The sequence below is a fragment of the Poecilia mexicana genome, unplaced genomic scaffold (assembly GCF_051168715.1).
Source record: "Poecilia mexicana isolate PSO_F unplaced genomic scaffold, ASM5116871v1 scaffold_15, whole genome shotgun sequence".
Taxonomy (NCBI): Eukaryota; Metazoa; Chordata; class Actinopteri; order Cyprinodontiformes; family Poeciliidae; genus Poecilia; species Poecilia mexicana.
The window spans coordinates 9,334,772-9,347,231 of record NW_028263384.1 but is presented as its reverse complement, the minus strand read 5'-3'; the positions used below and the strand labels follow the sequence as shown (position 1 = coordinate 9,347,231).

At 41.5% G+C, this 12,460-nt stretch overlaps 1 protein-coding gene across 1 annotated transcript in view; it reads right to left on the bottom strand.

The window, feature by feature from the left end:
* The window catches only part of camk2g2 (calcium/calmodulin-dependent protein kinase (CaM kinase) II gamma 2), a 63,935-nt gene that overhangs the window by 18,813 nt on the left and 32,662 nt on the right, over positions 1-12,460 (bottom strand). The window contains exons 7-13 of the mRNA XM_014970087.2: positions 8,751-8,853; positions 7,609-7,692; positions 7,011-7,105; positions 4,831-4,953; positions 4,110-4,193; positions 3,973-4,015; positions 2,413-2,472 (exon numbers count right to left, since the gene is read on the bottom strand). Coding sequence (XP_014825573.1) covers positions 2,413-2,472; positions 3,973-4,015; positions 4,110-4,193; positions 4,831-4,953; positions 7,011-7,105; positions 7,609-7,692; positions 8,751-8,853 — 592 coding nt within the window. The remainder of the gene's footprint in view (positions 1-2,412; positions 2,473-3,972; positions 4,016-4,109; positions 4,194-4,830; positions 4,954-7,010; positions 7,106-7,608; positions 7,693-8,750; positions 8,854-12,460) is intronic.

Here is a 12,460-nt window from a genome sequence, read left to right as displayed (position 1 = left end):
TTTCTGGTTCAATTTGCCATGTCCATGAAAGAAGCAAAAAAAAAAAAAAAAGTTTCAAACTCCACCAGATGTGCTCGTGTTACTTTATGTAAATTTTTAATGGTACCAACATGCAAACTAAGCATGCAAAAACGCACGGCCCTTAAATAAATCTGAAACATAAAACCGTATTTGTGTTAGTCCAGTCCCGGTGAGCCACCCTTACCTTCCGTTCGCAAAGAGGTAAGAGCAGCAGAGAAGAAGAAAAAAGAAAAACAGTGACGCGTTTAATATCTGCATCTTAAGATCTGAACTCAAAACAGGGGAGAACTGCAGGGATGAAGAGTCGGGCTTTCAACTTCAACTCAAAAAGCTTCCTGAGACCATTTTCACTCGAGTGGTTGGCTCATGCAGCGCAGCATGCAGTAGCATCCACTTCAAAGTCTTCACAGCAAAACGCTGCGGAGGGACGAAACCTCCGGAGCGCCTTTAGTTTCAACACGAATCTGACCTCGATTCAAAAACTGTGATTGATCACATTATATATATATATATATATATATATATATATATATATATATATATATATATATATATATATATATATATATATATATATATATATATTTAAATACATGATTCATCAGAGCTAATGGGGGAAGCCTGCTATTATCAGAAAAGTGTGGAGTGCATATATTCGGCTTATTAGCAAAACAAAGACTGCACCTGTGGGTGATTTCATGTCAGGTCTGGTTATTAATACTCCAGCAGGTTATGGGTTTCTCACTGAATACTGTACGAATCGTCATCTGAAAAAAAAAAAAAAAAAAAAAAAACTTCAGCTGTTGGCAGCTGAAGTGACAGGCCAGGCAGGAACAGCGTCATTCAGAGAAGCAGCCGAGAGGCCCCTGGTAACTCCAGAAGGGCAGCAGAGATTCGGTGCTCCGGTTTCAGGGAATCTGTTATGTTCCCTCCACAAATCTTTTAGGAGAAGCGTTGAAAGGAATTGTTAAAAAAAAGAAACAAAAAAAACAACTAAAAATGCTGTTGCAGTTTGCCACAAGACAAACAGCAAACAGCTGTAGTACCTCTGGGAAAAAAAAAAAACATGGTGGAAATTTAACGCTGCACCTCAACCTGAGCCCACTGCCACCGTGGTTAAGCTTGGTGGTGGCAGCATCATGCTACGGTGGTGCTTTTATTTGGTAGGTTTGGAAACTTTGATAAGAATCCCGGTAGAAAACCTGCTGGAAGCTGCAAACGACTGGAAACGATATGGTTCAACCTTAAAAATACAGGAAGAGCTACCATAGAACGCATATTCATGTGCTAGAATGGCCCAGTCAAAGTCCAAACAGAAATTTATTTGAGAATCTATGATGAAATTAGCTTTCATTTTATTTTATTGAACTATTTTGCAAAGGTTCTGGGTAAGAATTTCTGCATCTCTGTGATTGTATCGTGGTTCCACAAAGGGGGCTGAACACAAAAAGCACGCCACACTTTTCAGATTTTTTTCATTTGAAAATAATCTAAAAACTATGTGTTCTTTCTCTTCTACCGCACACTTATGCATTGTTTTGCGCTGTTTTACTCGCACTATGCAATTTTCCATGAGTTGACACAAATCTCCCGCCTGTTTTTTTTTTGTGTCTTTTTTCCTTCTGATGACGACAGAAGCGCTTTGCTCGAAGCACACAGACACCGCCAGGCTCCGTTTTAGCTTAGCCCACCAAACGTAAACAAGAAAGCAGGCAGAAGAGCAGAGACGACCAAAGAAAAACGGCCGACAGGAGAAACACTTTGCATTCTGTTCATCCAGTTTTCCATGCGGGATGCCAAACTGAAAGTCCTCAAGTTGGGAAACATGCTTGGCTGCCAGAGCCATGCTGAAGGAAGGTGGCAGCAAGCAGGCAGGCAGGTGTCGGTTCTCAAATGAGTCAAAACCGCTCATGTTTTTAGTTATGTTTGAAATATAAAAGGCGTTAGGGTGAAAGAGCGCAGCAGCATCCCTTGCGTTAATGCAGAGCTGTGGCTTCGATAGGCGGCAGCTGGAAGGAGGACACAGGGTCATGCTGAGGGTGGGAAGGAGAGGAGGGGGGGGGGATAAAGGGGACTTCAGGTAAACCACCGCCGGATTCTGTGCAGGAAATGAAAACATCCTGACCAGGAATGGAGGAGCACTCATTAGAGCGTCAAGAGCAGCAGCAGGAGACCCAAAAGGTCAAGAGCCAAACTTCAATCTGCGCTTTTCCATTGATGAGCTCGTGTTTGAGTGTGTGAGAGAGACGCCTCTGTGCTGTGATGACCACAGTGCATCAGCGTGCAGGCAGCAGGCGGAGGCCAGGGGTTTGGAGGGGGGTGGGGGGGTTTCAAGCAGCCGCATGCCGGCAGTCCGAATACGAATCGCACACCCGCTTCTAGCAGACGTACCTTCCTGAGCCATTGCTGCCGTGCTGGTGGTGGCGGCAGGGCTGGTGTGCTGCCGTCCCACTATCGGACAGAGAGGGGGATTCCTCCAGTTACAGTTGTGCTCGGAAGTTTACACAAGCCTGGCAAAACGTCTAATTTTCACCACATTTATTTCCCCCAGAGAACGTGAATGATACAAAAGTTTTCTTTCGCTCACGATTAGTTGTTTGGCGGAGCCGTTTTGACGTGAAACTCTGTATTGCGTTGTCTCTTTTTAAGTCGCAGTGAAAACAGAAACTACCCAGACGACTCTGATTGGCTTGAAGCCTTCCACCTACGTCATCCTGTCGTGTGGTAAAACCTGGCGTTGAAGGCAAAAAGCCTCCAGTTATTATGTAAGATGTTCCTAAATCTGAGGTTAGGAGACAGAGATAGCCTGACCCAAAGTTCAGGTTGGGGGAAAAAAAACAAACCGATTTACTTGATGTCCAGGGCTTCTGTGGCGCATTTCAGAATCCTACAATATTTGCCCTCGACTCACGCTGCGGTTACAACAAGCAACGAGACGGAGCTGGAAGACGTTAAGCAAAAGCTGAAAACAGGAGAGGTTACACTGCTTACTTAGATGGTGGTCTAAAAACGAAAGCGGTAAAATCTTAATTAAGATAATACATTTTGTCGAGCTCAGGCGTACGACCCGGTTTCGGGTCGAACCGGGCTTGGACACTAAACTATTTCATCATAATATCACGGTGGAACGTCCAGGTACATCACTTATTTTGGACGAAGGTAATCGCTCCAAGCAACGTTGATTCAGACATTTTTATGTGTGTATGTGCCAATAAATAGCAGTTATCACCTTTTTTGTTGTTTTTAGATTAATTTTAATTACATTGTCCTGCTGATTCTTTGATAATAAAAAAAATGCAAGCATCTGGCTGGAAGCTAGAAAGCAAACCAATCACGTTACTGTTCACATCCCTCCCCTCAAGGCAAACTCTTGATCAGGGGTGTTTAGGTACTTTCTCTATGTAAACCTCTGAGCACCACTTCACTTTCTACCATAATGCATTTCATCGCGCAGAGCGATTATTGAATTTCAACATTTTCCAAGTTTCACTGCAATACTCCACTCTCTTCAATTGGAAGTGAAGCAGCAAATGGAATAAAACACTCAGAGTTTAATTACATAATCTGATTATTTCCTTATATGGGGGAAAAAAAAAAAAAAAAACTTTAAGTGATGCGGAAATGCATCGAGTCTGTTGTCTTCCATCTCGTGGTTGACAGTAATCCGCTGGAGCCGCGTTGCTCGCGTGAAAGCATGTAAACACATAGTCGATAGCATTAGCGCGTCGGCCTGCCAGGCCATCATTCAAACACAGCCTGAGCTCTCAGTGATCGAACTGTTTACCGTGACGAAACCTAAGCATACCGTGTGAAACGGAAACTGTGCCGTCAAGAGGAGGAAGACAGCAGCAGCAGAGCAATGCTGACGTCTCATTTGCCGTGTATAATCGATACGAGGTTTGCGGCTGTTTTAACGCGGGTATAGTTTTAAAACGAAAGCGCCGAGCTCACCTGAAAAGTTCCTGGATACCAGCATTGTTGTGAGGATAGCTCCCTGTATTCAAGACAATCAAAAAAATAAATAAATAAAATGTCATACCTTGTAGGTGTTTATATATCTGAGGACCTTTAATCATCTCAACACTCGCCTTAAGTTTTCTCCTGGCGTTGAACTTGCGCAGACATTCAACGGTTTCTTGACGATGCATCATGGAGGCAACAGTGGAGCGTTGCTGCGCGTAGAGAAGTAGCGTTATTACACTCATTTACCTTCATGAAAAACATCCCTTAGATACAAACAGTAACTTCTGTGACTTCATGGAAATAAAAAAGAAAAAAAGAAAAGAAAAAATAAGACTGCATTCTGGCCAAATAAACGCACAACTATCGTGGCGACGTTGTGTAAATGGATCGCCACGAATGGCATTCGAGATTTTTGCTCCCGTTTTTAGCTTTTCACCAACACATCTGGGGAAACGGTCACCCAGTGACACTGGGAAATTCTTGTTTTAGTAACATAAATAGACCGTGGTGAAAAATATAAAGTTGAGAGTCGTCAGCACAGTTACATGCAAGCGATGTTCTGAGCTGGTGGCACGAGAACAGGACCCTGAGGAACTCCACGTGTGATTTTTTTATTTGCTCAGATTTATAATCTCTGAATGACTCAAAAAAAGTCCTCATCTGTTAAATAAGATCTGAATCAATCTTGTACAGTAGACTGAAAATCATTGAACAGATTTCTTTCTTATTATAGAGAAATACATTTCCTGTTTTTCCCAATCACTCAAAAAAATATATATATATAAAATAAAAAAATAGAGCTAAAGCTCCTGGAGGTATTTCCTCGGATGTAAAAGTGTGACTTACGCAGACCCAGGGATGCTTGAGGGCCTGGTCAGCAGTGATTCTTTTGGCAGGGTTAATGGTCAGCATCTGATTGATCAGATTCTTGGCCTCGGGGGTCACCGTGTCCCACTCTGGGGACGGAAACTGAAAGGAAAACGAGGCAAAACGAGGCAGTGTTAAATAAGGAGAGGATGAGAAATAATTGGAAACGATTTTTCATAAAGAGCCTTTTACAAAAAGGTTTTATACTATACAAGTTGTAAAATGTGGTAAAATAAATAAATAAATAAACAAATGCATACAAAAATGAAATATAGACGTTGAAAAAAATGATATAGAGAAAAAAAAATTAAGTCAAAAAAAAAAAACAACCTTGTCCCAACAAAGTTAGAGGTGCCAGTAAATGTTTAGCGTTACCATAAAAGACATTTATTTTAGCTGCTAGTCACTGAAAAAAAAGAAAGAAAAAAATTAAAAGTATCTTGTTGACAGAAATGTTATTCAAGAAGTGTAAATTACGGGGTGCTTGCCTCAGCCACTTCATTTCTTTTTATGCACAATCATTAGATGTGGTTGCTTCAAACTCTGAAAATTAACACAGGCAATAAATTCTCCTTTCCCAGAGGATTATATGATCTAATAAATATGCTCATTGCTCTGTGATGGAGCGTTTCTTCCCTCTACAACAGCATGGAAATCCTGCAGTAACAAGCAGAGAGTAATTAAAACCTAAATTTACATTTCCACATCACTCCCAAGACTTAAATCCGAGCTTCTCAGTAGACGGGACTTGATCTCCGTGCTTGATTGTTTTGCACCACTCGGATCATTAAGATACAAATATGAAATGACATTAAAGTTTTGTCGCTTTTCAGGTTTCACAAACAAGACTTTATGGGCTTTAGTTGACGCAACTTTTGATGCTTACATTTGAATTTCAAAAAAGGAAACGCCAGGAAGTCATGATGGAGTTCACAGATGTGAAATTAATGCTGTAGAGCAACATTTTTCACTAGGCATCGCTGAGCAAATAGTGCAACTCCAGATAACGTTGTGAAGCCAAAGTGGAGCTGATGGGCTGCGTCTAACTTTTGGAACCAACTTTATACCAACTTAGACATTGTTTTAGTGTTCAAGTCTTCACTACGACGCTCTGCAGAGGAACCAGGGATGTCGCATTGATTTGTGGACGCACACGTTAAATAAAGGTGTGAGTGGATCGGAACAGCAGGTGTGAAAAGCAGACGCCCGTTTGGGGATAAAATTTACACCCATCGGTTTTCAGGTTTAATGCATCTATTAAAATGTATCCATTAGCGATGAGACAATCTACACTTTCAAAAAACACTTTCTATCCATTTATTTCAGGGGGTTATTAATGCCGTAAATGTGTAATTGTTAAACAATACAGACCAAACGGTGCAGCCAAATTTGCAGTACCGTAATCCCGCCACACGTTGCGCTATCAGAAAAATTCCAACTGTTTCTGAAAGGGGAAATGTTGCGCTTTCCAGCCAAAATCAAGTTATTACGGTAATTTCACCTCCTTCGTAGCAGGGAATGAAATTAATCTGAGGGGCGCTCTTTTAATAGACGGTAAATTGCAAAAATAACTTGCTAGATATTGAAAGTTCCAGTTGTTATGGATAAATAGGCAAAAATATTTACTCACAGGACATTTAAAGAACTGCGTACAATTAATCAAAAATATCTAAAACTTAGGTACTGAAGGATTAAACAATACCCATGGCTGCTCATCGACGAGCGCCACTAAAAAGGGTAGCCCGGCTAAACAGGTGTGGCAAACAGAAATGACAGGTAAAGATGGTGGAGGCGCAGAAAATCAAAATGCCAGCTAATTTTAAATTAGTACAACTTACAAATTACACATTTGAGACAGAAAAATACTGTAAACGTGGAGGTCCGCCTTCAACAGCCTCAGGTTCTGACACTTCTTTGACCAAGAGCTTCAAAAGTGATGAGCAACTTTGTTCATGCCATCCTTAGCATTTCATGTACAAATTCCAGATTTTTCAGCTTTCCAGAGTTCCCATTCTTTTCTTTTTACTTTTTAATATAACATACTAAAATTTATAACATTTATGGAGTTAATGTTTTGCAAAAATGCACATAGCAGTAAAAGGTGAGGGACAGAGGTTAGAATGATACTGTAATACAAGACTATGACAAGTAATACACACATCGTAGGCGCCAGCTTTGATCTGTTGATACAGTTTGTGTTGGTCCTCATCCCAAAATGGAGGGTATCCCACTAGCAAGATGTAGAGGATCACACCTGGAAAAATTCACAAAAAACAACACAAAAAGTAAGTATATTTACTGTATATTAAAAAAGCAAGTGAAATATAGTATTTCGTAACAGCCCTGAACGGCAAACATCAAAAGTTGGAAATGGAGAAAAAAAAAAAATCCATGTGGCTTTCAAAACCATCAGACACAACGGTTTAGTCCATTCAGGGGTAAATGCAAGACTATCAAATGATAAATGATTCCTCTTTGAATTTATACAGAATTTAAAAAAAACTTTCACATTTAAAAAATTCAACAACCTAAAAGCTGGAAGATGAAATGAATGAGTTTCACTTGAACAGCGCAGGATTCCTTGTTAAGTTTCATCAGATGGAAGGATAAGACAGAACATAAATAAATAAAACAAACAGACATGAAATTCATGGGAACATGAAGTAAAAAATGCATTCAGTTTGAGATGAATGGGCTGTGTGTGTAATCTGAAAAGAAAAAAAAACAAAAAAAACAATTAAAAAACATTTCTCTGACCACATGCCCAGATGTCCACCGGCTTGCCGTACGGATCCTTTCTCAAAACCTCGGGCGACAAATATCCAGGAGTTCCAGCGAAACCTGTCAAAGACAAAGCCATCTCTGTGGAAACCGTTTCAAAGAAAGCTAATAAAGAAGCTAATAAAGCTGGGGGGAGATCAATACGTCTGTGGGGTCAAAGGTCCTTTTGATAAAATACACATTTCTCATTTTCCCCATGCAAAACGTGGGAGCTGCTGTGTAATCTAATCTCAGTTTTGCACTATCACCTGGACAGAAATTTTCAGCAAGAATTGACAATGCACAGGTGAGTCTATAATAATCTTATCCCCCTAGATTTAAAAATAGATTTGAAAATCAGGTGTAGTCTCAAACACATTTGACTCAACCAAACACAAGCTGCACTGATTCCAACAGGTGTGCTTAAAACAGAGCAATTCAAATAAATGAACAGCAGACGGTGTGTACGGTTTTTCAAAAATAAATTTCCAAAAACGTTCAGGAAAAAAAAAAAGAAATGAATCCTCGACTTGCACAAACAAAATGTTCCATGAGGAGCAGCTAACAGTAAAATCCACAACTTTAAAGTTAAAAGAAGAGAGTCTGTATATCATAGTTGCAAACACAGGACGCTATCAAGGACAGCCATCAGATTTCAGATGAAGGTGGGCAAATAAATTCAAGTACTAGCAAGTGGGAGGAAATATGCCCTCAATGTTTCCAGTGGAGGAAATCTCTGGGCACACAAACCCAGAGCTGGACGGCTCCTGGACTAAAATGAACCGGGAGTGCTGCCAGGAGCTGGCGTCCAGGTATAAAACAGGCTTGATGAACACCACATCATAAAAAGGCTTCACTTTCTTTTATCTTGGACCCCCATTAACAGCAGTTGCCCGCATCTACATCGTCTTGGGCTCAGCACACTCAACATTAACCGCCAAGTACTAAACATGGTCGTCAGGAAGAGGTTGAATCATTTTGAGGCTGTGGTGGTCGTCAAATGTGGCCTTAGGTGTTGCTGCACGCGGACTTTTAAAACACTTGAATCTCTTCAACTGGCCTTGATGAACACACTTGGAGGAAACGCTGCTGCGGCGCGCCAACGCTGCAAAAGGAAGCAGGAAGCGGCCGTTTCTTACCGAACCACGCCTGCTGGTCCCCCTGCACCTCGATGGCAAGTCCGAAATCCGCGAGCTTCACAGCTGCTCCCTTCATCTTACTGGCGAGGAGAAGGTTTTCTGGCTGCAACACACGCAGGCGGATCATTTGAGAGGACCAAACCCAAAGTGAAGCAGCAAGCTCCTATCTCTCTCTCTCTCTCGCTTAGTTTTACTTTGAAATGTCAGAAACTCAAATACAGGAACACAGTTTCGACTGTAAAACAACAGACAAGCCATATATCTTCCTTATGGGGGAAAAAAAACATTAAATACCGCAAAACAGACTTTGGCAGAATGATGAGCAACAACAAGAAGATGTGTGTAATTAGTGGCAGTAAGCACGGATCCTCCTTCCAGAAATGTCTCGTCACTTGAGAGAGCTTTAGGAGTGCGATGACATCTACATCCTTACTGAAGCGTGATGAGGTTGAGTTGGTTACTGACGACTGACGACTGCCTGAGAGGAAGAGCCTTTTCATTTAGATGCCATGGTATTTACCCCAACACTTTGACCACGTCTTGTTTTGTCACATCATCAGGCATAAAAGCCAGGCTTTGGAAAAGGTTAAAATTTCTTACGTCGCTTCAGAAAAACACAAACAAGATGACCACTTTTTACAGTTTTAGATGATCATCATCGAAGGGCTGCACAGTATATTATGGTTATATCGTCATCGCAGTGATGTGTCACAATATTTACCAATAATATCCCTGCTGCAAGAATTCTTAATATCTTAGCTTTTTTTTTCTCCCACTCTTACAAAACTTTGAAATATTTTTCGGGACACAGATCAACCCTCAGGTCTAACAGATTTTGTGTTTAATTTTTTAGTTTTCCTCCATTTTGTGAAACGACTCCAAAAAGCTGGATGGAGCACCAGAATGGTCTCTGCCAAAGACAATTCTGTCGCTTTATGTGATCTTTAACAACTCGATTATTGTTTGAATTTGACATTTGATGTTTTCTGACTCTTGGCTTTCTCGCAACATTTTTGCAAAAACCCGACAACGTCTTTATTTCACTAACTCGGGTACCGACGTACACAGATTTTCAGAACACCTTTTCTTTCGTTAAGATGTGGTGACTGTGGAGGCCACCGAAACATGTCATGTTATCCCCTCATCAAAAACAGGAGTTTTCGCCTCGACTCCTTCATGCATGTTTGAGAAATCCTATAATCTCCCCTGGCAACTGTTCGGCTGTGCAAAACGCCCAGCTGGACTTGGCACCGCCTTCCAGACGCAGCTCCTCCTTGAAGCTGCCTCGCAGAGCAGTCCTCCTCCCCACCACCCCCACTCCGCTCCTTCAGACTAGCCAGCAGCAGTTAGCAAACACCTGATGGATCTGCACATAGGAACTTCTTCTGGAGCTTTTAACGAGACAGAGGCCCGATTTCAAGGTGTTAAATTACAAAGTAAGTTTTCTTTGAAGTCATATTTGATATCTATAGTATTTTTATAACAAGTGAAGTTAACAGTTGTTACTTGATTATGCTATAAAATGATTCTATGTTCCTGGAAAACGCATCAAGAACGACAGGAGGGCAGTTTCCCTGTACGACCCCAATTATTTATGCCAGATATTGTGGTGTGGATTCTCCGGTTGTCACATGACCTTTCACCTGAAGTCTACTTGACCATTAATATTAAACCTCTGCCAACATAACCGTACATAGCACTTTGGTAGCCACCTTCTACATTTTCTTCCACAACCAAAGTTCAAACCGGTTGATCTTTGTATCTAGCATCTGCTATGCTTGTAAGACCAGCGTAGTCTCTCCTCGGTCTGCTTCTTTTCACATGTCAGCCTTCGTCATCTAGCCGCACATCCTTCATTTCTCCTACGACCTCCTCCTCCTCCTCCACTGCCCGCCCATCAAGCCCACGAGGCCCTGAGCCGACAATAGGAAATAAAGAAGAAGGGGGGAGCGAAGGAACCAGACAGCTTTTCTGAAGCAACAGAACCAGACATGCAGAGATAGATAGATGGGAGGTGGCATAATGAGTCCCTACACCGGCGCCGCAGCAGCCGGGTGACCTCACCCCCCTCTGTTGCCATGGCAACCCTGCCTGCCACCAGCATTCAACTCTTTCCTCTCTAATTCCCCAACACCCCTCTCCTCTAAGCGTGCGGCCCTCCCAAGATGGCAAGAAGGCAAAAAACATATGAAACATGTGCAGGAGGTTGAATTTGTTCGCACCGGTTCAGTTTTCCCGATTCCTGAACGCAGAAGCTGCTTCCTTTCCTCTGTGTTCTTGGAAAAATACACGCAGTGTTTTTATTGTTTTTTTTTTTTTGTCTTCTCTTATGTTTTAAGAACTGTTCCAGCAAAAACCTGAAAATGTACTGCCTTGACACAACCTTAACTGGTATTTCTGGGCCCCCCAAGTAATTTTCGATACTCTACACAGAGTCCACCGTAAATCAATGCAGCTACATGACTAAGGAAACATCAGCAGGATGTTGGTTAGGTGAACAATGAACCCCAATCTGATCAAGACGAAGAGGCAATTCATCTTGTTTTGTCTTTGACAAGTGCTGCCATTTTAACATCCATTAAACCTTTTGGTCTGTCTGTGAGAACACAAAAAGTAAGAAAATTGTTTTTGGCTTTGGCACCACCTGAAAAATATCAAGCATAAAAGGCAAGAGGCAGACTAACAGACTGGATAGTTTAGCACTGATGCCAGATTTCTAGAAGCGTTTAAAGTTTGTCAGACATTTAGTCAGTTTGTGAAGATTAAACAGGAAAAGATTTTACCAAGAATGCCGCAAAAATATTCTCAATCAGCCAAATACCGTCACATCTCATGAGCTGTGTGCATCGCTACGCCCCTACGGCTACACAGCTAATATTGACAGATCAATGTTAGTGTTCGTTTGCTCTCGTGGTTGAAATTTTACCTCAGAGTTACAATTTTACATCTGCATAAGCACACATGCATACATCAAGAATGATGAAATGAAACTTTTTTTTTTTTTTTTATTCCTGTGTGGTGCTTTAACCTTCTCGTTTAAAGAAACAGTCCTGAAAATTTATTTGGTGGCATTTCGTCCACACAAGGAAGTCCGTTTTATTTTACTTTAGTTTTGCAAGTACTTAAAATTTCTTTTAAAAATGAGCTGAATGCAGTAGCGGCGCAGCATAAATGCTTGGAAAGACAGGTGTGTATTAAGAGCATCTCTCCACAGTCACCTTTTATCATTTCTGCCATCTCGTGATATTTGTATTCATGAGCGAACGTACAAAGAAGGAAAAAAAAAAAAACAAAGAAAAATCTGCATGAGCTGAAAAGTGTCCTCACTTTTCAGAGGACACATTTTTGCACCATCACAAAAAGAACAACAGAAGCATGCTGAATTACTTATTCAAAGAGAACTGAATTATTTAAAGCTAAAAGTTTGAGGCTGAATTAAGGTTTGACGAAACCACGAGCGGGCGCAGGTATCGGGCTTTTTCAGTCTGGGAGTTTTAAATCAACCTCGTCGTGTTTTCAAATCAAAGCCCCTGCAGGTGTGAGGGCGGGGGGAGGAATCTGCTCCGAAAGGTGTGCAGGTTTTTCCATGCGGTAACCAGTAACTGGCCGTCATCTAACACACACACACGCACACACACATGTGCTATTAATAGCAGCTGGTCTGCTTTCGTCACTCCTCGGCAGTGCAGTAGGGAGGAGAGGAGGGGGAC